This window comes from Symsagittifera roscoffensis, chromosome 7 (genome assembly GCF_963678635.1).
Source record: "Symsagittifera roscoffensis chromosome 7, txSymRosc1.1, whole genome shotgun sequence".
NCBI lineage: Eukaryota > Metazoa > Xenacoelomorpha > Acoela > Convolutidae > Symsagittifera > Symsagittifera roscoffensis.
In genome coordinates, this window is record NC_087068.1 from 29,134,796 (window position 1) to 29,152,985 (window position 18,190).

Sequence of the window (18,190 nt, forward strand, 5' to 3'; positions counted from 1 at the left end):
ATTTAAGTTTCAGATTTCCCAGCGAAAAACTAAATTTTACTTAAGTTTTCTCAAATAAGGTTTCATTATATTAGGTTATGGCCAATTAAAAACCAAATGTGGCGGGAGTAGTAGAAAAGAGACTGTTATTCATGTGTTTCTGTCTCATTTCAGACATCTCGTGTGACCTGAAGAACGTAGCTTTGGAGTATGCGACTGAGGAGTACTCCTTCACCAGTGCACAGAAGGTGGCCTCAGAGATATGCCAATGCCCGGAAGCCTACTCCGGTACACATTGTCAGGACTGTGCGCCAGGTAGCTATATTTTAATCTCCCACCAAGATATACGCCCAGCCGTCTCCCCGCTCATTACAAAGTTGCTGCCTTGGAAGTGGTTATAATTTTTTGCCTTATTTGGGTTCTGTTCTGTTGGGAGTTGCGAGCCAAAAGAGGCCCATGCCCGTCACTGGGGTTAGGGGATAAAAGTTCCTTCTGAAGGAAAAACAGGGGGCTCCATCGGGGTCAGGTGTTCGCCCCCCCCCCCCCCCCCCCCAGTCCGTCTCCGATTCATCTCTTCCTTTCTTAAGTGGCTTCGTTTGTGTGAGCTTAATCCAGCTCCTGATTTTGCGACAAGGCTGCATCGATCGCAGGGAAAACCTGTTGGCGTTCCTTGCACTACCTCCAGCTCCGCCGTCGTCGTCTCTGGTTCCACCCTTGCTTCCGGTAGTTCCTGCTCGTTCTCCCTCCGTTCCTCAGTTTCGTATCGTCTTCCCCGATTCCTCAGATCCGCCCTCTCGTGACTCCGTCTATGCGAGCTTAACCCAGCTGCCGTCCTTGCAACAAGGCTGCATCGGTCGCAGGGGTACCCTCCCCTGGTTTCGCTCCCCGGTACCTCCAACTCCACTGTCGTCCCTGATTCCACCCTACCCTCTGGTGGTCTGATCGCCGCGTCCTTCCTAAGGTGGCTCCGGTTATGTGACCCAAGTACACACTTCGTTTTTGCAACAAACGTACAGCGCTCGCATTGATACCCTAGACCTGGCTCCTCACATTCCGTTTGGCTCACCGATCGAGATGTTCCGGGTTGGTCCCTTTCGTCTGGAACCGACAAAGATGTTGATTCCACTCCTGTACCCCCCAGTCTGACCGCAGCGTCCTTCCTTAGGTGGCTTCGGTTATGTGACCCCAGTCCGCACTTTGTTTTTGCCACAAAGGTACAGCGGTCGCACTGGTATCCTACAAATGTCGCTTCCCCCTCCGTTCGGCTCATTTGATCTTCTCTGTCTGGCACCGACTGAGATGTACCTTGTTGGTCCCCTTCGTTTAGCAGTTCCGGTGTGGGAGCTTCAATCACCTCTGTTTCCCTTTGTGGTTGAGGTTCACATGCATTTTCATGCCTGGCGATTGAGCCTGCTTTTCGTGACGTCTTTCCACAGCCTTTCCGACACTGGTAAAAGCACTCTCCGTTCTCATCTCGATGTGGAATCCTTTTTAAACATGTGGTTCTCGGTTCTCTCGGTAATGGTGCTTCCACTCTTTGATGAGACCTCATGTGCGAGGAAAGACCGGCTTTTGTCGCGTACCCTTCCTGACATACGTCACAGAAAAACTGAGCAGGGTTTGTTAACTCTCTCTCTCCCGGCGCAGACTTTCATTTCTTTTCCTGTGATACTCGGCTTTTGTAGCAGCTTCATCCCCTAGACACGTTCGTTCGTGTGTACCTCTTGCCTGTGGGGTTTTGATCATTTTCTTACAACCTTTCTGGCATTCGTATCCTCCGAGGTGTTCCCTTTGTTGCTGATGTTTTAGCTGGTTGTGGACCATCAGCGCTCTTCTCTCCGCAAAACCAGATTGCTGGCAGAGTCCACAGAAGTGCATTTGTTGAGAAGCCACATCGCGGTTCCCGACAACTTCCGGTGGTCTTCCAGGATTTGCTCCTGATTACGCCTTTCTTCATTCGACTTGCTGTCATCTTCCAGGCACCCCTTTTCATATCGGTCTCTTATCTTCCTCCTCCACTCTGTCCTGTCACCGGCTATCACCTCAAGATACTCCGGGTCCACTTCTATTTCTGGGAGTTTCCTTTTCCAGAATCGTTGTAGTGTCGGTTTGGCCCCTATTTTCCCGAGTTTCAACGTCTTGTTGTCTAGCCATCCCTTCACTGTCTGTTTAACGAGGTTTGAGTCCGCCATCCTCATCACATGTCCGCACCACTCCATACATTGTTTCTCGATTTCTCGTTTAACTCTTGCCACACCCAGGCTCCTTCTTATATCGAACATGTTCTTTCTCTCATCTGCCATTCTCCGCAGGTTTTGACCGACGATGTATCTGTAGCATCGATCCATGACTGATTGGATCCTTGAATACTCGTACTCCCGCCATGGTCTGGACTTACAGGCGTACAGCATCGTGGTCATGACCGTAGCTCGGACGATTTGGGCTTGTTTCCGGTGCGAAATTCGCGACTTGGCCAGCTTATTCCTCATTTTGGCCCAAGCTCCGTACCCTCTTTTTATCCTTTGTTTCATGTCTTCGTCGAGGTCGAGCCATGTCCCCAGGAACCGCACGTTATTTGGTCGCCCTAGCTCGATCCATTCCCGCTTATCCTCATTCTCTTTTTGCTGGAGATCAGTTAATGCTCTTGTCACTGTCTCCATCCCGCCGCCAACCTGCAGCTCTTTCCTCGATCCAATCATCGTTGTATCATCGGCAAGTAGGATGTTGTCTATTGTTGTCTCTAGTGTTTCATGAGCGTTTCTCTCGGTATTTTGTTGGTATGTAGCTTTGGCCTTTTTCCTCCATTTCCATTTGAGTCCAACCGCACCAAGGTTTTTTTCAACGGCATTTCTCTGCCTTTGTTCTCGCATGTGTCTAACACTCTGGTCGTGGAATATATTGAAACAAATGGGCGACGACGGACACCCTTCCCTTAGTCCCCGTTTCGGACGATACTGCTCGGAAAGCTGGTTGCCCACTCGACAGGCGTACTCTGTGTGTTCGTGTAAGCCTTTCATTGTCCGGAGCATGTGGCCATTTTTTCGCATTCCCTTCCTTTCCATTATTTCCCACATTGCGTCGCGCTGTGTCGATGGGTAAGCCTTTCTTAGGTCCCTTAATCCTGCCATTGGCGTTTCCTCCTCATCTTGTATTTCGTGGTTCCGCTCTTGGCATTCCTCGAACACTCTGCGTATAATATGGATTGCGTCTTCAGTTCCCATTCCTCTCCGGAAGCCAAATTGTGTTGCAGACAGAAGGTTTGTTCCTTCTGCCCATTTGCTCAGCCTGCTCGCGCAAATTCTAGCCACAATCCTTGATAACATTGGTAGGAGTACTACGCCTCGGTAGTTGTCTAGGCTCGCTCGGTCTCCTTTGCCCTTATAAAGAGAGCATTGAATCCCGACTTTCACTAGGTTTTCCCACTGTTCCGCAGGCTTAGTCCATATCTGTTTTACCAATTGTATCGTGGCTTCCACAATGGCCTGACCTCCATACTTAATATACTCAATCCTGACATTGTCTTTCCCACCCGCCTTGTTCTTGGTGTTGACTATTGCTGTTTCAATCTCTTGATCTCCTGGTACCTCATCCAGGTAGTCGGCCCAAGCTTCGTCCCATGCCCTGGACACGCGGTCAATCGCATCTCTGCTCACTTCTCCCCGCGTTGCACTGATTTTCTCATAGTGCTGCTTGCATTGCTCTGGCGTAAATAGGTTAGTGTTAGTCGACTGTGGTGCTCTACTGGCCGACCTAGAGCCCAGCCTATTGAGAATGCTGTACATTGCTCCTAAGTCTCCTCTGCGTGAGGCCTGTACCGATTCCTCAATCACAGTATCCCAGTATTCTGTTTCCCACTGTCTCTTTTTCTTCCGGATCTTCTTCTTTATTTCTCCCATCAATCCAAAAAGTCGGACTGCTTCGGCTCCCGTTTCAGCTCTCATCCTTTCCAGAAGTTCGTGTCTTTTTGCCGCCATCGATTTGAGCTCATCTTCGTGCATTACAAGCCATGGCTCATCCACATGACGTGCTCTCACTCCTAGTTTCTCTTCCGCTACCTTTTGCTCAACTTGAGCAACTGCCTCCCAGGTTTTCGGCTGTTCCACCCTCATTTGATGTTGCATCGCCTCCTCGAATTCAAACCTCCTCTGTTTGACTTCCTCGTCATTCCAGCGCTCATGTAATTTTTCTATGTTCACCTTTCTGGTTGGTTTCTTGTACACCTTTTTGTATTCTCTGTTACTATCGCCGCTTCCTTTGGCAGGTGGTCCGTACCCGGTGTGCACAATTGGACACCCTTTGTTCGCACTCTCTTCACCTTGGCTCTGTGGGAAAGGCGCCCCACAAAGCCGTCCAATTCGTACCACTTTCCGCTCATCCTTCGAAGCCACGTGCCTCGTTTCTTCTGGCCAAAGAAAGAGTTCCAGTAACACAACCCGTTGAACTGTAACCACTCTCTCATTTGCGATCCAGTGTGCGTGTCCGCCTCTAATCCAAACCTACCAGTTGCGCTCTCCTCTTCGTCTTCCTCTTGTATCCTCCCGCCAATCTGCGCGTTGAAGTCTCCTCCCAATAAGAGGAAGCTTCTCGCTGGTGCTGTAGAGACTACACCCTCCAGATCCTGCCAGAACAGCTGTCTTTCCTCTTTATCCCTCCTCAGTGACGTCGGTGCGTACGCAGATACTATGGTCCAATCTCCAACTGTGACATTGCTAATTCGGTTTGAGTGGCTGCACGTGCTTCCGTCTAATCGCCATCTCGTCGACCATTCGGGTTTGAGCAAAATGCCTGTCTTCCGGCCATGAATGAATGTCCAGTCGTCGATTTCCAAGTGTCCGTTGCATTCTGCATTGCTGTCTGTCGCCATCACCACTGTCCATCCGTTTTCCTGGCTTCTTTTGACCAACGCTTTCAGCTTTGACTGATTCCCATTCACGCTCATGGCCTGTACGTTCCAGGTTGCTACCCGTACCTCCTTTTCGGCCTGCCAGCATGGCCTGCTCCATCTCAGGATCTTTTGGTGGGCTATCATCGCGGCTTTTCGTCCCTTGCTCTTCTGTTGTGCCCTCTTTGAGTCCACTTTCTCTCTTCTCCTCTCCGTTCTTGCTGTTCCCCTCCGGAAGAACCAAGCATCACCCCCTGGTTCCCTCTTGTCGCACCTCCGTCTGGTTCCCCTTTCCCCTCCCCCGTGACATTGGCCTCTATAGATTTTAGGTCTCCGGCAGGTCAGCCATGCCCGCTTCAGACCACTCTTTAAGCCAGATGAAGGAAGATTCCAACGGTCATCAGAATTTCTGCCCCTCACTGTGTTGCTCATTGAGTTTGTGTTGTACAGGAAGCTGCCGAGATAGCTGGCCCCATCAGGGGCTCCTTTTGCCGAGAACCGGTCTTCAGTATGCTCAAGTATGAGCCTCATACCTCGCCCCCGTTTCCACTGGCCGCCCGCTTGGAGGACTTCAACACAATGGCCACCCTTATTTGGGTGTTGTAATGAATATCCTCACAATCTTTAATGCTGCATAATACGTGGAGACTATTGAAACTTAAAGCATGGATCGAATAAAATGTTCCAAATTAAATATTTTAGTTCTGGCTATTAGCTAGCTTTATCAAATCCGGATGAAGACTTTATTTCCTATAAACTACTAGTGAAGTGTTGATTAACGAAGTGAATTTTTTCCTTGTGGTTTTTTTAGGTATAAATTGCGCTAAAATTATATTTGAGCGGTTTTTTGAAGTGGACTTTAATTTAATTTGCTGAAAGCAAGGTAAATGACGCTTTTTAATACAAATCTTTATAGTTTCTTTCATTTAATTTAGGGTAGAAGGTTCATAAAGTTCAGGACCTGACCTGTCAGATTGCATTTAATTGACGTTAGATGTCAAATTACAATTAATTGACGTTAGATTGAAAACTCCTGCCTCTTTATTGTTTCAGGGTACAGGAGGTTGAATGTGGAGTTGGGTCAGTTGAGTGAGTGTGTGAAGTGCAACTGCAACAGTCACGCTTCCGACTGTGACCCACTCACAGGTAGGTTGAAATCACAATATCAAAATGTCTGAAGATTCGGACCTTGTACTAAACTAACCAAACTAAATCTATTCCAAAAATTAACTAAGTGAACGATCGCCCTTATTGCTTTTATTCCCATCTTCCCCACTAAAAAAGATCGGTAAGTTTATGCAACCCTTCGCGAACATGAAAATTGCTGAATTTTGATTGGCTCAAAAAGAAAGCTTTTTCATCCATTGAATGATCTCTCCTCCCTTAGTTGATGTGGGATGAGCTTGTTCACTTGGTCTTAAGAATCACTTCGTTACACTTAAGGATCTCTAGTTGATCGAATTATGTGCTATATTAGGGAAGAAATAATTGGTTCGCCAGACTTAACCACTTTTGCTAATTAAACGTTTCATTTATTATGTGTTTTGTAAAAGTAGATGAGCCTAATTGATTCGTTGTATTAAAAAAATCGATTTCAAATAGCTGAAATTATTTGTGGATGCTATCTGCAGGTGACTGCAATTGTGAGCACAACACCATCGGTGCACAATGTGACCAATGCAAGCCTGGTTTCTTTGGATTGCCTTCTAAAGACCCTTCTGAATTCGCTTGTGAGCCCTGTCCCTGCAGCATTGTCTCTGATCCCACAACTGGACTGTTGAGGAATGGAAAGTGTGAACAGAAAAGAGAAGATGTAGTGTGCGTGGAGTGTCCCCAGGGCTACACTGGTGAGTCGGCACTTCCTCTCCCCAATCTTAAATAAACATCGATTGCATGTTGTAACTAGAAGTCTTAGAAGGTTTTATATGGTTCACGATCGAGTTTTTTTTGCAATCCCAGTTCGTAAAAGCCGTCGAGTTCCTAAAATTTTACAGGCGATAATAATAAAGACGGTAATTATTCTGAAAATTAGCAATATAGAATACAACCACTGTCCAAGATCTATCACAGTTTATGGGATTATAACAATTGTGAGATTGTAACAGTAAGGGCAAGGGTAACAGCTAGTAGCTTTTAAAGTATCACAGATTATTGCGTCTACTGTGACGCTTCAAATGTCAATTCAACTTCATTTGCTAAAAGTCAGGCAAAATTCGTTCTCCCATTACGAAAGAAAATAGTGCAAAAAAAGTGATCGTTTATAGTTTCGAAAGTGGAAGTTAATTTTTAGATTTCCTAGCGGAGTAAAAATTTTACCGTGCACTGCAGTTTTTGTCAAATTGAGTTACTTTCGTCAAAAAAATACCAATCATAAATTGTTTTTGAGCTATACAGTCATTTGTTTTCTTCGAAATTCGAAAATTTTTCGAAAAACAAGTTCGTTTTTTCTGATGCTTTGCATGTATTGACTTTTTTCCGACTTTCTGTTGGCTATGTTTTTATTAGGATTCGGTGATGTAGCGAAGTTTTCTTTTATATATAGGGTGTGATGGTTATTTTCAGGAAAAGGTATAATTCGTTCACGTTCAAATTAGATTTTTCGTGGTTTGACGTTTGATTTTTTTTTAACTTCAGTTCATTTTTTAAGAGGGAAGGCAAATTCCACTATCGCATATTAATGATATTGCACTTTATTTGAGCTCTTATACAGTTGAATTTATTTTTCGGATGCGTGTTGTTAGTCCGTCCGACGTCCCCTGATGTTACTGAAAACGGATATTGTAAACTTTAATTCAAAGTTGATTCGCCTGGTTTTGGTGGCTGAATATAATTTTGTGTTCTCAATCAGTATTGACAAGATTAGCTTCTAACATACCATGAACTTTACTTAACATCACGCTATTTATAAGTTTCAACATCACGCCACTAATCAAAGTTCAATGTCTTTACTTACGAAGGTGAATGTTAAAGTTCATGTATGTTACACTCCTGTCACCATATCGCATATCAATGATATTGCACTTCATTTGAGCTCTTATACAATTGAATTTATTTTTCGGATGCGTGTTGTTAGTCCGTCAGACGTCCCCTGATGTTATTGAAAACGGAGATTGTAAACTTTAATTCAAAGTTGATTCGCCTGGTTTTGGTGGCTGAATATAATTGTGATCTCAATCAGTATTGACATGATTAGCATCTAACATACCATGAACTTTACTTAACATCACGCTGTTTATAAATATCAATATCACGCCACTAATCAAAGTTCAATGTCTTTACTTACGAAGGTGAATGTTAAAGTTCATGTATGTTACATCCACTATCGAACAGTAAAAATACAAAGGTCACTAAAATTGTTTCTTATTTCCAAAGTGGATTTTTATTTTTAGATTTCCACGTGGGATACAAATTTTACCTCGGTATCCAGTGTTCTGAAACAGAGTTGATTTAATCAACAAAGTGTCAATGATAAGTTGTTCTTGGAATAAAAAGAGCTTATTTTTGTACCCTAAAACTTAATTTTATGTTTTTTTTATGTTAAGGGAAACGCAAGTTTCAAAAAATATTTGTTCCATTTTTTTCCAGCCCAAAGAGCTTCCACCATTAAAAATTGTGACTTTAAAATTTTGATGTATCTAGTTGAAGTGTAAAACAACGTAGTGATTTTTTGCCGTTTTTTCTCTTAATTCTAGTTCATTGCATTTGTTAAAAGGAAGGTAAACTCCACTACCAACAACAAAATATAAGTGGCACAAAAAACGTGATATTTATTAAGTTTCAAAAATTAATTTTTTTCTGAATTCGCAGCAAAATTTAAAATTACGTTTCATTTTTGTCATGCTATGTTTCTAAGAAATGAACGTTGTGAGTACTCTTATATAGCTATTGGTGATCTTTTGTTATGTTTTCAGTTAAAAGTCAGGCTAATATTTGTTGACGCTCATCGAACAGCAGACATGTTAAGGTCACGAACAACTTGATCAACTGCTAATTTCGAAAATGCAAATAAATCCGATTTCTCAGTGAAATAAAAAAAATTACCTTTTGGTTCAGTTTTCTCAAATTGGGTTAATTTTATCAAAAAAGCGGCGATCATAAATTGCTCTACGAAATTCAAAAGTTGAGGGTTTTTCAATAACAATTCAGTTTATTTTCAGTTTTCTTGCGTTTTTACTCTTTTCTAACTGTCAGTTGGCTATGTTTGAAGCAATGTTGCTTAGAACTTATGCCGTTTTGAATGCTATTTGGAAATCATGACTTTTGAGACGTAAGGTAATCACTATTTTCTGAGCTTCATCGCCCTTGCGATTAGCCGGGTACTAGTCTTTTTGTCCGTAAACAGTTTTGTTCACAGCACTCATCTGGACTCGTCCTTGGTGGTGCCTTGTTTAATATTTAGTTCAATTTTTTTAGGGTCTCCGTTACACTTAGCCTGGAGGTAACAAAGACGCTTGAAACTTGAAACATTCACACAAGCGAAGCGTAGTGTATAATTACGAAGATTTTTTTCCTACGTCGCAAATAAAAGTGCTCATTTAGTGACACTTTTGGTATATTTCATTTTAATCATATTTAAGCAAAGGCAATTCCACAGCATATGCTGCTGCTTTTTTGACTAGTGTTAGGTCCGGTGTGAAAAAAAAACAGTTATTTTGAAAATGTATGGGATTCATTGTTTTTTGTTGTTTTTTGTTGTTGAATTTTTTGCATTGTTCGCAGAATTTTCAATTTTTCTCGAAAAGTACTAAACCTATTTTCAGAAAATTTGTATCAACGGAAAAACAGGCTGCTCTTCTATATGCCTGCATATTTTTCTAGTCTGTTTTCATTTTACTGCACGTTCTACGGCCTTCGAAATTTCTCAAATATTAAATGCACAAATCTGAGATGAACTTTCCTATCAAAAGAACAAATTATGGGAATCTCCTCTTCTCAAGTGGCTATACCCCAAAATTATTTTTTAAAAGTTAAGGCTCAAACAAGACCATTTTTGACATATTGGTTAATTTTTAATTTTTTTCTCAAAAACTATTCAACGAAATTGGAAATTAAGGGTTCAACCGAAAGTTTAAAAAACCAATTTTGCGACTCATCTCTGCAAAAGCGTCTTTGTTTTGATGAAATATGGCGTTAAAAAAGGTCCAATTTTTGAAATTTTGCTTGTTTTTTCCAAAAACTAACCTGCCGATTCGGAGGTTGATACTTTATCAAAAATAACATGGTGCTTAGTTTTGAGTAATCTGTTACACCCTACTTGTTTGTAGAAAAGCTTATATGGGCTTCGGAAAAAAGTTCATCATTTTCCTCAAAAACTACTAGCTAAATCGGAGACCAAGGGTTCAGTCTAAAGTTTAGGTCTGGAAATTTTCCCTGCATAAGAGGCTATTCCCATACTTTAGTAGAGTAAAGTTTATGGATTTAGGAAAAATCAAATTTTGATCATTTTTTGGAATCTTTTTATTTGTTTCGAAAATTACCCAGCCAAATCTGAGAGACAGAATTTGACTTGAAAGAGATAGTACTCGTTTTCTTCTTTAAATTAGCGGTTAATCCACTACTTAAGCAGAGCAATCACCAGGGCTTTTCCGTATCAATACAATATAATTAAAAGTATTAAAACAGGCGCATCCAGCATTAGTTGAGCCTCTAGTTTACTTCCAAGTAAGCATGGCGCAGATGCCTGGCTTAAAAAACTGGTCGGAGATTCAAATCCGGATCATTGAAATCGTTTTTTGGTCGAATTTTGCAATTCGCATTGGCAATTTAGAAACTGTAGCTGCTTACTTGGTGGCTAGTTTAAGTAAAATTACAAGCGATCGTGGAGCAGATGTAAGAGCGTGATGCTCCTAATCTCAGCAAAAAATACTATAGTTTTTTCTAGTCTTTTTTTGCCGTATTTCACTTTGTTATGCCTGTTTAGAGCTCTTTTTGCATTTTGGTCGCTTGTGTTTGCGAAGCGCAGCTTCGCCTCTGTGTTCAAATAAAGTTGCTGCCTGTTATTTGTCTGCCTATGTTTTTTCGGCATAGTTGCCACATTTTAGAATCGTTTTTGAAATTTAATTCTCTTACTTCTAGAAACACTTTTGGTAGATAATTTTTTTCGATGATTTTTCCAAAACAAAACTAAATTTTTTCTGCCGCTATCTCTATATCTGTTCATTAGTTTGTCATGCATGTATGTATTGTATGGCAAGTAGTGCTAAGCTTAAGTGCGGGTAATTCAGATCCAAGATTTCGTATTTTTTTTGCATTTTTATGATGTTTTTGAGATTTTGTAAGTTTGACCAATCTAACGATTCTTTAAAATTTTTTTAGAGTTTTCGGTAATATAGCCAATTTTTTCCAATTCAACTGGCATAAAATTTTGCTTACTTTGTGGCGGTTTGGCTGCACGTTATTGGTAGTTTAATATCATGTCATCTAGTTTATCAATAGCTTGTTGTTCGGTTCTTTAGAAGTCAGGGTTGATTCACGTAGGGGCATTAATTTTTCAAACGTGAATGAATTTAGCTTTGAAAGTAGATAAAGATTTTAATTTATAGATATCCCAGCGGAATGAAAATATTCTATATTGGTCCAATTTTTGACACTCGCGAAAGTAAGTCTTAAATTGGTTTAGGTTTTTGAAAAAAGTGTCCATCATGAATAATTCTTGAAATTGAAAGGGCTTCAAGGTGATGTTTTTCTTCGAAAGTTCGAAAAATCTTCAGAAAACGCCTCATTTTTCTCGATTTCTTCAAGTTCATTGACATTTTTTCAACTACTTTCCGTCTGCTTTATTTCAGGAGAAACACTATTTTGTCTCAATTTCATTGATAAAATTAATCAAATGAAATGATTTAAAATATATTTTGTTATTGTATACTTTTTTTTCAGTAATCCAGTGGTATTAGTAATCCTGTCTAAGATTATTCGTGTAGGGCCCAAATGTGATGTGTGCAAGCGGGGCTTTTATCAGCGAAGTGGCAAGTGCATCAAGTGCGACTGCAACGGAAATGTAGACGAGTCTTCAGTGCAGAGCTACTGTGACCAGTAAGTGCATTCATAGTCTCAATATATTCATAGTCGGCTGTTTTTCCGTCTACTCCCCCTTGCAAAGTTTTTAGTGTTCTTGGATGCTTAATTATTGGTGGCCACCTGAAGCATGATTGTACCTAGGTTCTAAAATATCTAATTATTTTCCTAGTTTTTCCTAGACTTCGTTCTCTAATTAGACTGAAAGGCAAGTGCAACCAATGCACCAACAACACAATGGGGGACCACTGTGAGAAGTGTGTGTCTGACCATTATGGAAGTGCGTCAGACAATCCCTCCTCCTGTACCCCCTGCAACTGTCTACCTCAGGGATCCTCCAGGGACTATTCTGAGGCTAGGGTGCTTTCTCTGTCTATATACTCTTTTTAGTTCCTTGTGCGATAGCAAGGAATATATCATTCGCAAGTTTTCAGTTAGTTCCATTGATCTAGTGTCAACCATAAAAGATTCTCAGATGATTTTATTTAAGGTGATTTTTTTTGCTCAAGAAAACTCGAAATCTGAAAGCAGACTTTTTTCTGTTCTTCAGTTTATCAATTAATTGTTAGCTATATTTTAAACATCTACTTTTTAGGTAGGAGTGGCTGGACGACAGAGCTGCAGTCCGTACACAGGGGCATGTGTTTGCAGACCGTATGTAGTGGGCAGGCGATGTGACACTTGTGTAGAGGGATACTACGGAGTACTCAGTGGCCAAGGTCAGTGCATTGTGTTCTTTATTAAGTCTTAGAAAAAGAACTGACCCTTAGCATATTTTTGTTTTAATTGGGAAAAGTTTGAAATTTTGTGTTTTGTTGGAACATATTTCAAACTTTTTCCAATAAAACACTAAAATATGTTCCAACAAAACACAAAATTTCAGTGTTTTATTGGAAAAAGTTTGAAATTTGTTCATAGGCTGTTCTCCATGTGACTGTGACCCTCATGGCTCCAAGTCCCCTTCTTGTGACGTCATATCAGGCCAGTGCACCTGTCTGCCTAATGTTGTGGGCAGAAAGTGTGATCAATGCGCATCTGGCACATTCGGACTCCAATCAATTTCGAACACTACTACTGCAGCGCCTCCAGAGGCTTCAGAGGTGTGTTTTTTTGGCACATCAAATAATTTATTTTGCCTTCACCACTTTATTTTTTCACTTTTTCCAGTACCTTTTTTTAGTCAAAGGTAGACTGATCCTCTATGTACTAATATTCAGCCTTCACCGATGCCTATTTGAAATTATACTATAAATCCAAAAATTGTCCAGCCATCTTTCGTTCTTGTAGGTCAAGTTAGTATAGGACAAGTTGGCATAGGGCCAATTGACTTGGGGCAAATAGTCCTGATACCCTTGATCATATACTGGTATGCGGAATTTATCAGCAAACAAATTAGTTTTTTTTTCTGTTTCCGTGCGTTCATTGATACTTTTAAAATTGTCCGGTCGTTTGAATTCGTTAGGATTATTAGTCGCGCTTTAGATTTAGTGGATATGGACAATCTAGTAATCAAAATTAACAATTTTTTTGTTTGTTTTTTGTGGTGCTTTAATTTTTGTTCGTGTATTTGTTTGAAATTTTTGTGGTGCTTTAATTGTTGTTCGTGTATGCGTTTGAATTTTTTGTATTCAATTTTTTCGGAATTCTCAATGATCACTTTTTTCGTTCATTTGATTTTTGTTTTTAGCAAGCAATCAAAAGTGGATTTTGATACATCCGGATGTTCTTGATTCACATGCAGTTTGTTTGGTTCGAAGATTTTCAATGAAGTTTCTTAGTGAATTATGAAATTTTTCGATCATGTTTTGTGAACCGAAAATCGTATCTTTTTCATCTAACAGTACTCTGAAAAAAAGAAGTGGAGGTTGTGTAGCCTGAATCCTCTATGTATTTGGTAATTAAGTTCTTTAAATTTTCTGCTGACGATTTTTTTTACCATAATTCGTTTAATTTTTTTTTTTTCGTTTGAGCCAGATTATCTGTGGAAATCTCTTGTAGTTTTGAATCGCAAGTGATGCGAAGCTCTGCTTTGTGTTTCATATTTTGGCTGTATATTGTGTTTCGTGTAGACCCTTATTAGCACTCAAAATGCCTCTCATCTAGTCCTTCCTGGGTCATTAAAATTATCATGATGCAATTGTTGTCTGATTTTGTTTTTAAGAGTCGATGAACGTCGTCAAGGCTCTTTCATAGGTCTTATCTTTATATGAGATAAAGAAAAGAGATATACGATTTTTTTGGATTTTTGTTAAACTGAAAATTGATTTTTTGCGGTTTGAATTTTGATTTTGTTCTAAGTTCATCTCATTTACTTTGTTAAACTGATGGCAAACTCCACTATCGAACAGCAAAATTGTAGAAGTTCTGAAAATTGTGGTCGACTTCTAGTTTTGAAAGTGGAGTTTAATTTTCAGATTTCCCAGCAGATTATAAATTTTACCTATAGATCCAGTTTTCGCCAGTTGGGTATATTTTATCAATAAAGTGTCCATTATAAACTGTTCTTGAAAATTCAAAGAGCTCTAAATTTTTATGTTTTTTTTCTTAAAAATTTGAAAGTTTTATTTGCGTTTGTTGACTCTTGCGTTTGTGGAGTTTTTTTTGCAATTACTGACTCTTTTCGAACTGTATGTTGGATATGTTTTTATCGGAGTAATTATAGTCTTTTCTTGTTTCAATTGCGTCACGTTTTCATGTTATAGTCATAATTTGATTGCTCAAAAGCCGTTAAGAAAACTTGAAGGTTCAAGAGAACATACAACATTTTCAATGAATATATGAGATCACTGTTATGTTTCACGACCGCTTGTTTTTGTATGCAAGGTGGTTCCTGGGTTTTCTGGCTGTGAGAAGTGCGAATGCGACCCGAAAGGAATCGAATACTCTGTAATGTCCAAAGATAGTGGCCGAGAAATGACAGTTGCCTGTGACGAGATGGGAAACTGTGGAGCATGTAGAGATAATGTGACTGGACAGAAGTGTGACAGATGCGTGGAAAATCATTATAAAGAGACGTTCGCAGATTTCGAGACTGACTTTTATGCGTGCAAACGTACGTCTTAAGGCGAAATCTTCATCTTTGTTCATTGTAATCTGACTTTTCAACTTTTTTGATTCTAACAAATCATCGTCTTACTGCCCTGAAGTTATGCATGTGCAACTGTTTCGACAAAATGCTTTTCCCCGATCCCCCCATGTCTTCCCCATTTAGTAGGGGGTCGAGGCCGTTTAGTTGGGGTAGTGGTAACTTGCCTTCGCTGAGCGCTACTGAATTCAAACCAAGTTAGCTTCAAATTTTGCAAAATTTTCCCTGGCTTTAGACAGTAGCGGTGGGTTTGTGCATGATTGACTTGAGAATTCCAATCACGGCCTAACTACGACACAAAAATCTGAGTGCATTTGTGTCTACTTTGAATGCGTGTGTGTAATAACAAATGAACTAACCAAACTTTGTGTTTATTTCAGGTTGCGTTGAAGCTTAAAGCGTGAGTAAACTTTCATAAACTACTCCATCTTTTTGTCACTTCTTGCTTTAAAAGTTCCTCTCGCCCATATTAAATGAAGACTGGTTGGCCTTCTTTTACTGTGTTTATTTCTGTTCTTTTGTCTCTCAGTCTTTTCGAAGGCTCTTATCTACCTCCTAATACCAACTCACTCTGTCATGCATGTGTTACTATTTGGTCGCGTAATAGTAAAACACCAAGTGTTCCTGGAGGTGATGCTAGGTCGCGTTTCTGTCAAAATTTAGCGGGACGACCATCTTTAGTGTTTAAAGGTAATAGTTTTGTGCTGAGAAGATTCTCGTCTAGAATCGCACATCTTGAACGTTTTAGAGAAATTTCTCTTGATAATTTTGAACTACTACCGTCCCACCACTACCTAGAAATTTTTTTTTGAACGATATATTATTTTTACAAGGTGGCAATAAGCGACGCGGATACACTTTTTTAAGTCTTGTAATTTTTCAGGAAAAAGGTTTTTTTTTTCTAGCTCAAATTTGATTTTTTTTGCTGTTGGGGTTTGATTTTTTTATGTTCAATTCAAATTCATTTGCTGACAAGAAGGCAAATTTGCTGTCCAACATCAAAAACTCAAATGGTGCAAAAATAACGTTATTAAGTTTTAGTTAGTTTTTCGTTTTAAGATTATCCAGCAGAATAATAACATATCCATTGATCCAGTTTCCACAATTTGGCTTAGTTTTGTTTTAGATAAATCAATCATAAAGGTGATACATTTCTCCTCTAAAGCTTTTTTTAAGTCTCGTTGAGTAAATTGACACTTTTTCAACTATCAGATGGCTATGTTTTTGACTGGACAGATTTTATGTTAATGAACTAGATTTTCAGTTATTACATGGCTTTTTTTACTATGAAAGAACGAAGTGATTATCACTTTTATAGGATCATTTTTTTTATTTGTTTTTCAAAAAGCCTTGTAATGCTTTGATAATTACAGAAATGCATCATACATTACTGCATTGCGTTGTGCAATTGCGAAATTGGAAATGGCGAGAAAAAAGTGCTCAATTTGAAAAATGCATTTTTCTTTTCAGATTTCCCAGCCGAACAAATAATTTAATCATTCATTTAAAGTGGGATAGTTTAAAAAATACCAATCGTAAAGATTTCTTGAAGTTTGAAGAGCTTTAACGTGATATATTTTCCTTCGAAGTTCGAAAAATTGGTGCTTAATCTGGGTGCTATCAGAGACCCATCTGAAGCTCTGATTCTTCCCAAAAAATATGACCTTCCAGAAATGCACTGGAACTTCAATATGCTATATCACTCGACACTTTTCGATGATTATTTGTGGTATCTAATTTTGCGTGGAAAACAAAGAAAAACACACTAGAAACTAAAATACACCCGAATACAAAGCTCCTCCCCATTTTAAATGGTGGTCGGAACAAAAAAATGAACGAATTTTCGAAAAATTTCTTTGAAAATTTTCTGTCGAAATTATTTTAAAAGAACTGCGTTTTTTCCTTGTTGATTAACGCTTTTCAATTTTGTTAGTCATGTAGCAAGTTTATTTGTGAAGAACAAGTTGTGTATAAATAGGGTAATTACCATGCATGCCAAATGTTCATAGGGATGCATTAGCGTAATGAGCACTTTAAGAAGGTAAGCAGGATTACCGGTTGCTTTGCAAATAGATCAGATTGTTCCGACCACAATGATAGAAAGTTTTAAAAAATGAAAAAAATCAATACTGTTGAACTAAATTTTCTGTTGTTTTTTTTTTCATCAAAGTCCAACTGAATCAACTAACGATATAATAACTATACAAATGTGTAAATCGCGGAGAATCTAAGTAAGAGTTCATTTACTAACTACCTCATGTGTCTTTTGAAAACGTGGTGTCATTTGTCTGAAAAACGGAAAGTTTCCGGCGATTTTTCTCGGCACTTTGATTTTTTTGGGGGATTCGACTCGATTAATATAGCTTCAATATGATTTGACCCCCAGTTTGCTTACCCCGAGGTATCTAACATTAGGCGAAAAAAAAAGAGGTAGTCGGAACAAAAATTACAGTGGGTATGTTTCGCAGGGGCAGTTGATGGTTTCGTCCTTGTATGTTACGGGTATTCCGGCTTGTTTGAATGTAAATATCAGCGGTGGAATTTTTTTAGGCTGTGACGAGTGCTACGATTTCGTCCAAAAATCGGCTAACGAAATCCGGCGTCTGGCTGACCAATTAGCCAAGACTATCTCTCAAATCCAATCTACTCCTGTCAATTTCTCAGGCGAGAACTTTGAGCAGAAACTTTACGAGATCAGCCAATTAGCCGTTGAGACGTTAGACAAGGCTAATTTGATAAGTAAGTCGACTAAGATAAGAATTTGACGGATTACGTGGACCAATCGGACTTGGTGTGTGATGATATTCTGTATAAGCTGGAGCTGATACGGTCTATTCTGGAAGAGATGGAGGCCTCGAATGAGTCGAATGCGAATGCAATGGATAAATTGAAGAGTCATATTCAGGAAACTGAGGTGAAGTTAACCGAACCTACTTTTTAGAGAATAAGTAGCTCAAGTGGTTATCGTGTTAGAATCAGTGAGCTTCATTTTGGAAATCTTGTTTATTTAAAAATTTGCAACTATCTAAACACAAACAGAGGGGTAGCGTTTGTTTGGAATAACCTTAAAATGATTACACTTGCGATCAGCTTAGTCTGTTATTACGAACCTTCTTTTTTAGCCTAACTCGCAAATAAAAGGTGTTCATTAAAAGTGTTCACTGTAGCATTGGAAATTGCATAGCATCTGTTCTGTACTTCATTGTGACTGAGTGGTTAATCGTAACGAA

General features: G+C 39.6%; 1 protein-coding gene across 3 annotated transcripts in view; it reads left to right on the plus strand.

Moving 5' to 3' along the window:
- Positions 1–18,166, plus strand: part of LOC134852131 (laminin subunit gamma-1-like) — a 273,304-nt gene extending 255,138 nt beyond the window's left edge. The window contains exons 9-18 of one of the 3 annotated variants that reach the window (XM_063868422.1): positions 154–294; positions 5,915–6,007; positions 6,493–6,708; positions 11,782–11,893; positions 12,076–12,229; positions 12,471–12,594; positions 12,794–12,975; positions 14,699–14,927; positions 15,341–15,360; positions 17,511–17,624. In XM_063868422.1, the coding sequence (XP_063724492.1) occupies positions 154–294; positions 5,915–6,007; positions 6,493–6,708; positions 11,782–11,893; positions 12,076–12,229; positions 12,471–12,594; positions 12,794–12,975; positions 14,699–14,927; positions 15,341–15,357 (1,268 nt within the window). In that variant the 3' untranslated portion in view covers positions 15,358–15,360; positions 17,511–17,624. Of the gene's footprint in view, positions 1–153; positions 295–5,914; positions 6,008–6,492; positions 6,709–11,781; positions 11,894–12,075; positions 12,230–12,470; positions 12,595–12,793; positions 12,976–14,698; positions 14,928–15,340; positions 15,361–17,510 lie in introns of all 3 variants that reach the window. The other 2 variants (XM_063868421.1, XM_063868423.1) reach the window with 2 other exon arrangements.
- The last annotated feature ends 24 nt before the right edge of the window (positions 18,167–18,190 follow it).